The 12,420-nt window shown below is 41.1% G+C and overlaps 1 protein-coding gene across 1 annotated transcript in view; it reads left to right on the forward strand.

Annotated features, from left to right (window-relative positions):
* The window catches only part of AOAH (acyloxyacyl hydrolase), a 73,322-nt gene that overhangs the window by 42,013 nt on the left and 18,889 nt on the right, over positions 1–12,420 (forward strand). Inside the window, 4 exon segments of the mRNA XM_027451438.3 lie at positions 2,591–2,682; positions 5,043–5,125; positions 10,481–10,517; positions 11,488–11,562. Of these exon segments, the coding sequence (XP_027307239.2) occupies positions 2,591–2,682; positions 5,043–5,125; positions 10,481–10,517; positions 11,488–11,562 (287 nt within the window).

Below are 12,420 nucleotides of genomic sequence, written 5' to 3' on the forward strand. Positions count from 1 at the left end.
ACTATAAAAACAAACACCTAATTCTCCTTCAATTTAAGGGTTACTTCAGCACATTCATAATTTCTGCAACTGCCATTTCTAAAGGCTCATATGAGCGTTACATTTCCAGGGTCCTTTTTAGGCTGTATTTTAAAAACCTCTTGGTGTGGCAGCACTGAGCAGTCTTCCATTTAAGATAACATTGTCCAGCACAGCTTGGTGCACGCCTTTAGCATCAGCCATGGCTTTGGCTGCCTGGTGCAAGAGAAGCAGGAGGGTTTGGGGAGATGTATTTCAAGCTGGGACACATCTAGGAGGTGAGAAGTTTCCTTCAAAGTGAGACCCGTCTGGAGCATTTGAGACTAAAATACAGCATTTGAAGCTAGGTTGGAAAAACTTTCTAATCATTCTCTGCTGAAATATGACACGTAGGCTGAAACATGGTTTCTCAGCCAGAATAGCCTAAAGAATGGTATTTAAACAAGGCTGTGCTCAGAAGTTTTGAACTAAAAGTCAGCATGGAACAATCTCTAGTGTGGGTCACATTTGCATCTGAGATTAAGCAAAATGCAGTCTGTTAGACTGTGCTTTCCAAATTGAAACCCAGTGAGTTCATGGTCTAGCATTCTTGTTAAATTTCCATTAAATACTCATCTTCACGTTTCAGTTCTGAAATATCTTGAAAAGTCTGGCTTTAAGTGCTTTGCTGGAGCAGTGTCAATGCCAAACGTACATACAGTTTTCAAATGCAGCTATAATTCTGGGCTCAAACGTTTCTTTTCAAAGCCATTTGCAACTCAGCTAGATTCTGGCTAATTCATATTTAAGCTAAGTTTGCAGGAGAAAGAAAAAAAAAATAAATTGAAAATTACTGTGGGCCTTGTCCAAGGAAAACATTATCGTGGAGTGCTAATGGAAATAGTGAGAGGCTTGGTCATAGAAGGATTTGATTAAAAAAAAATATTTAATCTCTTTTGGTCTCTCTGTATACACATGCATGCTGACATTCTGTGACTGGTAAGAGACAGTATCTACAGCTTGTTCTCTATGTTAAGTCACTTATTTCAATGTTTCAGTTGCCTTTAAATAATGCAAATACTCCAAATGGCCAAATGGCAGTGCTGTACCCCTCCATTTCTGCTTAGCCTTTCGATTAAGGGCCTGTTTGTACACAAAGCTATCACATTTGAAGAAGGCAGGTTTGGAAGTTCCCTCCAGTCTTTAAAATATGTATGTATGTGTGTGTACATATATGTGTATGTGTGTGTGCGCATATACAGATACAGCTAAGGACATGCACATATATATGAGAGAGAATCAACTGAAATATATTAAACCAGACCCATTTTCACCCTGGTAACTAATGCAGATCTACCGTAAGTAGGTCAAATACGCTGTTACATGCTTTACACTGGCATCTGCTTGCATCAGGCTTCTCAGAGCTCAGCTTTAGGATTTCATCCCCCCTCGTCCCTTCTCTCCCCCCTTGTTTTCTCTCCTCCCCTTTCCCACCATCTTCCTCCAGCCTCTTACATACAAAGCCTGTAGCCATATACTCAAGCTAAACTCCTGCTCACATAAATGATAATTTTGTGAGAATGAGGACTTTTTGGGGACACCAGGATTTAGTTCTCAGTTACCTCTGACCCTCTTGGAGGAAGAATTCCAACCTGCTTGCTGTTGATAGCAGTGCGGGTTTAAGGAAACCCTACAATGGATTTAAAAGAAAATGAAGCTAATGAATTACAGCGATTAAACCAGCCTGTAATTTCTCTTATTTTATGTGTTGACCTTCTTTTGGTTATTACCTTTTTCATCAACAGTTTTTCAGTTCGAGTACACTGGATTTATGCATTTGTCTTTGTGAGCCTAGTCCAGACTAGGAGAAGCTGCAAATTTACTCCATGTTCTTGTCCTTGTGCAGCAACACAATTTCTTGAGGCCATTTTTCTCGCCTTTCACCAGTTTTGGCACTTTCACAAATCAAAGTGGAGATGAACTGGGCACAGTGTTTCGAATGTGCAGCCGAGCTTGCATCTGCATTGAGGCTTTTGCAGGGGCAGTCACTTAAAATAAATACCAAAAAAAAAAAAAAAAAAAAAAAAAAAAAAAAGCATTAGGGAGTAATACCAGCAAAAGAGCAAAAGCAGGAAAAGAGGACATTTGCAGTAAGGACCAATTAGAGGTTTTTAAGAGCTGGATGCTCATGGTTTATGATGTTGGAGAGAGCAAGGGAGTTTGGACTGAATTCAGCATCATCCATGCCTTCCCCTCCATCTGCAGTAGAGGCTGGGGACACCGTGCTGTCTACTCTTCCTGTGTCCAGGTGGACCCACCTTTGGGCAGGGCAGTGCTGCAGCAAAGAGCTGCTGTCTTGACAGTGTGCACCTGCAGCATGTGCTACACCTGAGGGGGAGTTTTGGACCCCTCCAAAATCAAAGGGTGCCAATAGATGCAATTCAGCCACCTCTGTGTGCCCCAGGTATGCCTGTCATGCAAGACTCAACTTCTTAAGTACGTGCATAAATAATTACCACTATACCTATTGTTACAATTGTTGGTTTGGGGCTGTGAATATGAAACCAGGCTGATTTAAAATTTTCTCTTTCAGAAATCATTTGCTAACCTCCCCATGGCTTTCACTGACGAGCTTGACTGGCCCCAGTTCTCAGAGATCACTGGGTTCCTGAACTCTACCATTGGGTAAGCTAATGGATGGGGAGGGTGAGCTGTAACAAGTCTGAAGGCCCTCAAAACATTGTGAGACTAATGCTGCTTGGAAGGAAAGACAAAAAACACCAGTCAGCTTGATTTCTGAAATCAAGGTAATCTAGCCATATTTTAAAAATCTGAAATATATGGACATTACTCTGTCCTTAGAAGGAAGAAGAAAGAAAAAAAAATAGTAAAAAAAAATATCTCAAACTTCTGGGGCAGGGAGAAATAAGCATTGCTGAAACTAACAAAATCAGCATTTGCCTTTTTTAATTTTTTTTTATTTTTTTCCTCTCCTTTTCGTCCTGTTTCCTTTCTGGTGTTGAAACAGTAGAATAAATGATAACCTGAGGTTATTTTGATGGTGTTCCTTTTGGGGGGAAAGGTGATCTTTCTTCCCCGTTCTTTTGTTTTGTTTTGTTTTATTTTTTTCACATTGAGAGGGAAGTTGCAAAAGAATAAGGGAAAAGTATGTGACTTGATTTACCTTGTTGAATTGCTTCATGTGGATGGGGAAGACTACTGGAATAGATGGAGAGAAAAAAAGTCTAAGTCTCAGCCAGAAGGTAAGGAAAATAAAACAAACATAAAGAAAACACCTTGAAATGTTGGCATTTTGAACTGTGAAGTAAAAGGAAAAAAAAAAGTATTTTTCAGTCATCTTTTTGGCTAGTATTAAGAGGCCCATGCCTCCTGCCAGATCTAAAGGGTACAGTACCTCAAAAGTGCCTGGTCTGGCCTGGGTTCTAGGTATTTTTTATTTGATGTGTCTAGGACAGGTCATGAATACAGTGAAATGCCAAACAAAGCATGAGGCAAGTCTACAGAGGCCCTTTACCAACAGAACTAAAAAATTGGCACAGCATGCTGTCTTCCAGGAAAGATATCTGCTGCACCATACACTTGTTCTTTCTGCTTGCTCTTTTCTGCTTGTGCATAAACTGGACTCCCAGCCGCAGTTACATTCACAGGGTGTGTGTTTTAAAGTTGTATACTACCTGGCAAGCCAAACGGAGAAGATCTGTGCAGGCTCCTCACTCAGAGATAGCAACAAAATCAGCCTTTACAGATCAATTACAATATCCAGCTGCTCTATAGACAGTACTTAACTGGGCTGCAAAGGATCTGAAGTTGTTAAGTGACAGGAGCTTAGTGCTGACCATGGCATTGCCAGCTGTCTTTGGACCAGTGCTGATTTTTTGATCTCTTTTTTAAACTCTTCCATGCCTGGAAGAAAATAAAGGAAAACTGCTTGGGAGTTTTTTGCATTTTAAAGAGAAGCAGCTCAAAATCTCACAGCACAAAGATGAAGTCTAGAGGAGACCGGTAGGCAATGTGCTGTGGGAGAGGACAACTTGCAGAAGGCTCCCATTTACACCGAGCCTGCAGAAACAGAGATGCAGACTGATGCAGGCTGTGCCCATCCTTTCCCCAAAAGTCAGTGAAGAGGGATGCCACGGATTAGCTAAGAAGTGTATGCTCTGACCAAGAAGTTTTGTTTGCTTCTCCTCATCACCCTGCCTGCTATGCTGAAAGACAAAGACCTCCCACATTCCTTGCATAGCCTACTGCTTGCTTACTAGTTAGTCTTATCATATGTTTCTATGTAGGTAGTTACTTTTTATTGCTGGTTTCAAAACTTATCATTGTCATGTTCCTCTGCATTAGCCAAAGTTGGCTGTTCTTGAGCCATTTCAGTTATCTGATTTCTTCGGTGCCTAAGTTCAAACACAAGATCAACAGCTCCAATAGCCATGGCCAGGTACTTGGGACTCGGAGTGTGGCCTTCCCATCAGCTTCCCTGTGTGCTGTTATCCTTTTCATTGCATTTTAATTTTTCTTGACAGTGCAAAGTAATGGAGAAAACTAATCAAAATCAAATTTAACCTGTCTTCTGATCAATCCACCCACGATTTATGGCACTGGGAAATGAATGCCCTGACAATATTTCTTCTTCTTTATTTCTTCTTCCACAACAGCCAATTGAAAAGTCAATTAGTGAGCAATCAACAGGATTGTTTTGATAAATGATGTATAAGAAAAAGGTTCTTAAACACCTAGCCTGAAAGATTAGGGTGAAAGCATCCAGGATGAACAATCCAAACAAAACTCTCCAACCATTTATAGTTTCTCAGAGAATGTTGGGGCTTCCATTTTAGGCAGTGTTATTCAAAATGAAATAATTTTATGACCTCAAAAAAAAAAAAAAGAGAAAATGTAAAATGGAAGTATATGCATAACTGGTGCACAGTGTTGTTCAGAGACAAGAACAAACTTTTTAAACATTGGACTTGTTTTCATCCACATCATAAAAGTTTAGTGGCTTGCGTTTTCTCAATTTATTTCAGAGGCTGGACAGACTCTCTATATCTACGTTTACGCAGGAGAAATCGCTGTAATCACAGAGACTTACAGAACATTTCCCAAAATGGTAAGTTAACATATTTCACTTTTTTTTTTTTTTTAATCTTATAAGTCCCACAATTTGATGTGGCCTTAATGAACGTCTTCCAGAAACAAAGAGAAAACCTTTCCAAATTGCATGCATGCCTTGTGGAAAAAGTAGTGACCATCACTTATTTAACTCAGCATCCTTCCTTGGTTGCTTTTATCTGTGCTTTTACTAAGGACTTCCACTGAACTAAAGATCAGTGTACCCCACTGTAACTCTAGTTATTTTTTTCCCCGGTGACCAAAATGGGGAATGTGAGGGGTGTTGCCGGTAGTGACAGAGCTAAGAGGCCTGACCCCATCTCCTCTGGAGGCTATGGCATGGTGCCTTCTTCCTTGCACACCCCTTCTCTGCACCCCCATTGGGGATGCTGGGGGTCCTATGCTGTACCCCACGGTAACACAGGGAGGCTCACAGGACTGTCACACCAGCAAGCACAGCAGGCACGAAACTGTCTGGAGCCTCACAGCAAGGATGTCTGTGATGTCCTGCAAGGCCTTTGTTGAAAAACCATCATCCTTCTGCAAAACTGCAGCAGTCAGTGGTGCAGGCAGCTTTGTGTGCACGTAAACCAGATTTTGAAGAAGTAATCAAGGACACAAAGGTAAATGAGGACAAACCTTAGCACTGTTTTGTCAATAATTAATTTTGCGAGGCTGGCTTAACATCTTCCTATAAAATAGCATTCTGTGTTGGCAAGGTTATACGCAGAAGGCCTAATCTACCCGGAAATAAAAAGAAGCCCAGGGGTAAAAAGAAGCCCAGGGGTAAAAAGAAGCCCAGAGCTGTTTCAAGACAGAGTTTGATTAAATCTGCCAAAGTGGTTGCATGAAGGGATGAGAGTAATCTCCCTTTGAAATTAAGGTTTATGATGTTAACTGTTGTGTGTCGGATTAAGTGATGTCCCCAACAGTTGGTTTAAAAGATACTTGATCATTCTGTGATTACCACATTGTGTTTGCATGTATTTAATTTTAATTCTTCAGAAAACAGGCTGCAAAAGTTAGGGAAAATTTAATCTCCTTAGGCAGATAGTTTGAGTTTCTGGGATATGTTTCCTCAACAGTGATGAGTCATGTTGGCCACAAGTGAGGAGTACAGTTGCACTAGTTTCTAGTGTTATATTGAAATGTGTTAAATGCTGGGCATTAGGTTTTCTGCCAGATTTAGGATCAGAAGGGGTCTGCCCTGACCCCCAGCTCCATGAGCCAGATATCTCACAGCGCTGAAGATGTTGTCCAAGCAGGTAGTATTGTGCAAGGATCCCTTGCAGGCTCAGTTGGGCTTTTTCATCAGAGTTATCAGAGTTCCCCTCGGGTGCCAGCACCTAGGCCACTGCAATGCCTCCATACACCTTCCTCCTTCCCGAGGCACGTGTATTTCTGACTTGCTGTCTTTTTGCACTAATATATGTCAATGTCTTTGATATTTTGGATGGCTATGGGTACTTCTCACCTCGTCTGTCAGACACAGGGCACTGGGGTTGGTGGCTTCTGTGACCACAGTCCCTCAGGTATCTATCCCTTCTGGTGAGGGGATAACAAAAGGCCGAAAAAGATGAGGTCAACAGTTCTTATCATCTATAGGCAGTTAACCTCAGTGCCTGATACCCTATCACCCTGTTCTGTTCTCTTTAATTTAATAGGAGATGTGCTTTCCCTTCTTCCCAATTCCCCCTTACACTTAAAACAAAACAAAACAAAAAATTGGGGGCGTGGGGGAGAGGGGTCTTATTGTATGCACCATTCCTTTTTACATGCCTCTCTCTCACACTTTCACTGCAGACATCTGCAGGATATAAAAGGAGGTGAGTCTGTGTCACGGCAAAAGAGTCTGAAGAAAATTACAAGTGATAGAAAAATCCCAGCGTATCTTCCCTCAGTATCTTATCTTAATCATCACATTGACACAGTGCTGTAAAGGTTCAAATTTCTTGCCTTGTTTCCCAGAATGGGAGGATTTAAACGGGCACTGTCGGTGTCAGTGAAGCTAAAAGCTGACCACCAGCCTGACATAGCCACAGATGGGAGAGCTGGATTTTCCTCCAAAAATACTTCTTCCTCAAAGAGATGCAAAGGGAGAGGTGCTGGAGCTGGGGGCCAGCAGGGGGGCTGTGGATGCACAGCAAGCAGCTCACATTCCTAATCAACATTCTCCATCAACATTTGAATTTACTTGTTCATTGTTTTCAGCATGGTTTAATTGTCTTGCCTCCTGGCATCTTCACACAGGCTTGCAGACCATGTGTTATTTCTGGTTTTTGGCTGACTGAGAGAGATCCCAAGGTGTGAGGGACGGATATGAATGATCAGGTGTGGGATTTAAAAGTTCTTCTGAATGTCCTCCATCACCTGCTGAAAACCCCTTGCTTCTATCAAGAAGCATCCTGACAGTAAAATCAGTTGCTAGAATATTAAAATAAGAAGAAGAAGAAGAAGAAGAAGAAGAAGAAGAAGAAGAAGAAGAAGAAGAAGAAGAAGAAGAAGAAGAAGAAGAAGAAGAAGAAGAAGAAGAAGAAGAAGAAGAAGAAGAAGAAGTAAATATGGAGAAAGTGAATACCTTATGAATTTCTAAATAATTACAGAACAATTTTATAATTATCGTCTATGGTTTTCTTGAGATATATGGATACCATACATTATTTCAGAATGTGGGTATATTGTATACTTCTTTGCCACTCATAGGCTGATCTGTCTCTTTGGGATTCTTGTCCTTGACCAGAAAAAATTAAACCTTGTTAATACATGCCATAGCTCATTGAGCAATCAAGAACCAGATAGCTCATTGTGGCTTCAAAACCAATTAAGAAATAATATAAATATATATGATATATACATATATATATCATATATAACATATAATATATAATTTCTGCTGTTTTGGAATTTTAGAATTTTCCAAAATTTTAGAATTTTGGAAATTCTAGTCAGACCAGAGTTCATCTGGGGAAAACTGGAGACTTTTTTCTTTGTATCTTTGCATTTCCAATTGCTTTCACGGCAGGTAGGATCTAAAGATTAGTAAGCAAGGAGCCCTTCGCACCCACGCAGCAGTTTTGGTGCTATCTGGACCCAGTCACATCTGTGCAGGCCAGCACTGCTCCTTGTCAGCAGCTCTGCACACCTCAGAAATATTTCAAGGCTCATGAAATTTGGGTTTATTCACAAGAGGAAGTAAAACCATCCCTGATTCCTCACCAAAACTAATAAAAGCCACTGGTCCGAAGAAGTTTGAAAAGCAACAGAGAGGGGGGCAGGAGAGGTCCAGGAGGAGGTGGGGGACATTCCACAGTGCAAAGGTAGCTGAACTTCAAATACTTACTCTGCATGGTCTCTTCTTTCTCTCTTGAATTTGTTCATCAGAAATTACATCCTGGATCATAAGCACTTCCTTGATGACTCAATTTACCCATTAAAACACTTCTCTAAGAAAGCTCTTCATTTTCTTTATCCTTTGACTTGCTTTATAGCTGTGCCAATGCTTTCCACTGAGATGCTCATAACTACCTACGCTTGTGGAGGTAATACCTACCCAAGAAGAGCCTCTTACCTTTTGTAAATGCATCTAATTTCCAGAGATCCTGATTAATTTATTTGTGCTAGCACTGCAGCCTCAGTCCAGGGAGTCATGCAGCAGAGTGGCTTAACAAAGGGATGCTGAATTTGATCTGAAAAAAGGATATTAAACGGAAAAAAAAATCAGCTAGCAGTGGTTCTGTTCCAAGCCATATTTTCTAAGGACTGTGTGGGGCTCTTATTCAGCTGAAAAGAGTTTCTCAACAGGAGGACTGGATTTTGTATGGAGTAGCAGCCCTCAAGAGAGAGGCAACAGAGAGATACGTTCATTTTTAGCTTGGAAGATCTGGATTATTTAAAACATAAAGGATTCCTTGATATATGCAGTTGGCATCACTGTCAGCGATAGTAACAAAGGCACCACTATTAAAATGCAAAGTGTATTATTGCTACCTCAGGGGTTTATCTCTTAGATCTTTTCCCGACACCAATCTGGCGGAGATTTAATGATGTTCTGCCCACAACGTTCCCCATAAGAGCTGCGGGGGGACAGGATTTGCTCCTCAAAGCAAGCTTCAAGGCACAATGCAGAAAAGAGGAGGAGAGAGACCAGAGTGGAGCTGAGCAGAGAACAGGGGTGTAAAACAAGAAGAGAATGAGTGAGAAAAGAGGATAGAGAATGAAGATACTGCAAAATAGAAACAAGTACAGAGCGTAAGGCCTGCGCCTGAAGTTTGTGTTTCTGTATGCTGCTGTGGGGTGAGCTGCTTGCAGTCATAGTCTTGGTCTAATCTTGAACAAAGCATTATTTCTTTTCTGTCTGCTTCTTTGCTGTCACTCCTGCACTGCAGGTGATGGAGTTTGATTTGCATGCTGTGTATTGCTGGGATGTTTATGCACAGCCTTCAAAGTCCCACTAGTAAATTTTACGCATAAAAGCTTTCCTGATTAAGAAATGCTTTTCTGATTCAAGACATAAATGAAACACGATCGATATTCACAGATGCTTAGGTTTAGCTAGTTCTTTTCCTGGAGGAGGAGAGATTTGCATCCAACCATTTGGGTGAATTTCTATTTAAATGTAAATAATCCGGAGGGCTGCAGCTGGCCAAATACTATTTTTTGTAAGTCTGCCACTGGTGGCAAGAGCAATACAGACACCCCAATGTTGGTGTATAGTGCCATTTAAGATGCTTTACAGTATCTTTCCCACCTCCAGCTGTCTCTCCAGAAGTGCACAATCTCTAACGCATCCTGTGTTGTATCTGTCATCCCTCCTGCAGGTGTCCTGGATACTCTGAGATGTCAAAAATGGCACTTGGTGCCTATGTTTAGGGCTTGAATCACTCCCAACGTGACATAGTTGTGAGACACTTACTCTCTTAGAGGAGTGAGAAAAGTTCCTTTTGCAATTTATAGGGAAAGTTAAAAGTAGATTGACTGTTGACAAGTCAGGTTGGCTGGTTTACAAGAGACTACTGTGTTCAACAGATGGGAAGAAGCTGCCAGATCTGGATTAAAAGCCAGATCCAAACAACTCAGCACGTAAAAGTATTTGATTTTCTACAGTCTGATACGTGGAACTCATGTGAGAGGCAGCAGGTCACTGGATTTGGCTTCACTTCCTAATGCTGGCACCCAAAAAAGTTAGAGATTACCTGTTGCTCAATTTTTATTTAATAAAATAAAATAAAATAAAATAAAATAAAATACTCCTACATTCTTAGAAATGTGCAATGAAATTGGGTTTTGCTTTTCATTTTGTTTGCCACTGTAACAGTGTTGTACTATTCCTCTTATTCCCACTGCATGTGATCAGGTGGTTCTTCAAGAAATCTCCTCAATTTAATGAAAAGGTGAGTGTTTGATGGGATTTGAAGACTGACTGCAGGTACAGAACTGTGTCTGGGGTCCTACACCCTCAAATGGAAGAAGCAGAGCCCTGTAATGAATGTGTTATCCAGAATTGTCTCAAGAAGCAGAGCTTCACTTGGCCACTCTGCCCTAAGTACTGTTGGTCTCTTCTCTGGTATCAACATTCATTAACAGAAGAAAAACTGTTTTTGGATGTGGGTCTCACCATCCCCAGGGCCTTGACTCTAAGACAATGTAGTATTTCCAGTGATTTTAGGGAAGAGGCTAAGTCTTTCTTTAAATTTGTTTTTTTTTGGGGGGGTCTCCCTGACTCCCCAGCAATGTGGATAGACACGGGCAGGCCTGCTGTGTTGTCTCCATATGGGTATGATTGAGTAGCTACCAGATAGGGAGAGGCAGCAGCTCTGCTTTTCAGAATAATTTGGGTCAGCCGTGGGATGGTTGCATTTAACTTAGTCTTCTCCATGCTGATGTAGTTCACATCCTGAGATTTATAGTTCTCTACTGCAGAGAAAGTATTAATGAATCCTTCATTTCTGAACTGCAAGCCACATCCTGATTTGATCTTGAGCCCAATCCTACACATAAACTTAGTTGTCAGCCCCACATAGTCTTCTTCTCCCAACTCTAACTAAAAACCTCCCAACTTGATTTATAGCTTTGCCCTGAAATGGAGCTGCTTGATTTGGCTTCTGAATACTGCAAAGCTAGAAATCCAGCAAGAAAAACAGTGAAAAAGACAAGTCCATGAGGGGGTAAGAGGGACAAGGGAAAAAATAATATGTAAGAATATGGATTAAAATACAAAATTATAGGAAAAAAAAATAGCCTAGAAGCATAGTCATCTGAGCATTGGCCAAAATTGAACAAGCTACTTCCAATGCACATGGTGTGTGATTCAGACATTGAGAATATATTTGCCCGTTAATATGCTGCTGATTTATCTTTCAGCTTGGCCAGAAACCAGCTATTGGACAATCCAGCCATAGTTATCTATGCTACAATTGGGAATGACGTCTGCAACGGGTAAGGTCTAATCAGTACTAACATTTATATGGTCATTTATATGGTCATTGGCTTCTTTAGAGTACTACTGGCTCTTTGGACATTTCTGTCTCATTGCTCAGAGCCTACCCTTAATGGCACTTTTCTTTGCTGCTGATCTTTGCTTCATTCTTATTTTTCTGCTAAAAATACTGGTTATATCCTTACCTGTATCTGTTGTTGCCACCTACCTGTCCTTATTCAGAGCTTGTCCGTCTTTCTTTCACAGTGATAAAATGACCAAAGGCATGTTTTAAGCTTAATATTTCTTGCAAAGTAGATGAAATGAAAGCAACAGGAGGAAAAAAATAGAGCATTATGAGCATGTATATCCATTTTATTCAGTGTACCATCTCCCATCAGACAAGGTAGCGTTACAGGCCTACCTTTTGTGAAGAACCACAGTGTGGTCCTCTGTTGAGGTTTAATTTCACCCTGCCTCTGAGCACGCTGCCTGCAGCCTTCATTGTGCTCTCATAAAGTTTTTTGTCTTTCTGGCTTTACTTCTATCACAAGCTCAGCAGGAGAATGAACTGAAGCTTTCCAAGCTAACAGTTCTGGCACTACCTATTAACAACTCTCTCAGGGGCACACAGAGGTCACCATTTTGATGCTTCTCTTCCTCCCATAGTGAGAAATCCACAGCCCAGGAAGTTCACACACAAGCCACCTTTCAACCAGGCCAATGCACACTGCATCCACACTCCAGCTTTGGTTTTGCAAGTGGTCCAAATGGACACTTTGTCGGCCTAACATTATTTTCACCTTGATGCAGCTTCAGATTGCCTTTTTAGCCAGTGATGTGGTTTAACCTGGCAGACAGCGAAACACCACACAGTC

The sequence above is a fragment of the Anas platyrhynchos genome, chromosome 2 (genome assembly GCF_047663525.1).
Source record: "Anas platyrhynchos isolate ZD024472 breed Pekin duck chromosome 2, IASCAAS_PekinDuck_T2T, whole genome shotgun sequence".
NCBI classification, from domain to species: domain Eukaryota; kingdom Metazoa; phylum Chordata; class Aves; order Anseriformes; family Anatidae; genus Anas; species Anas platyrhynchos.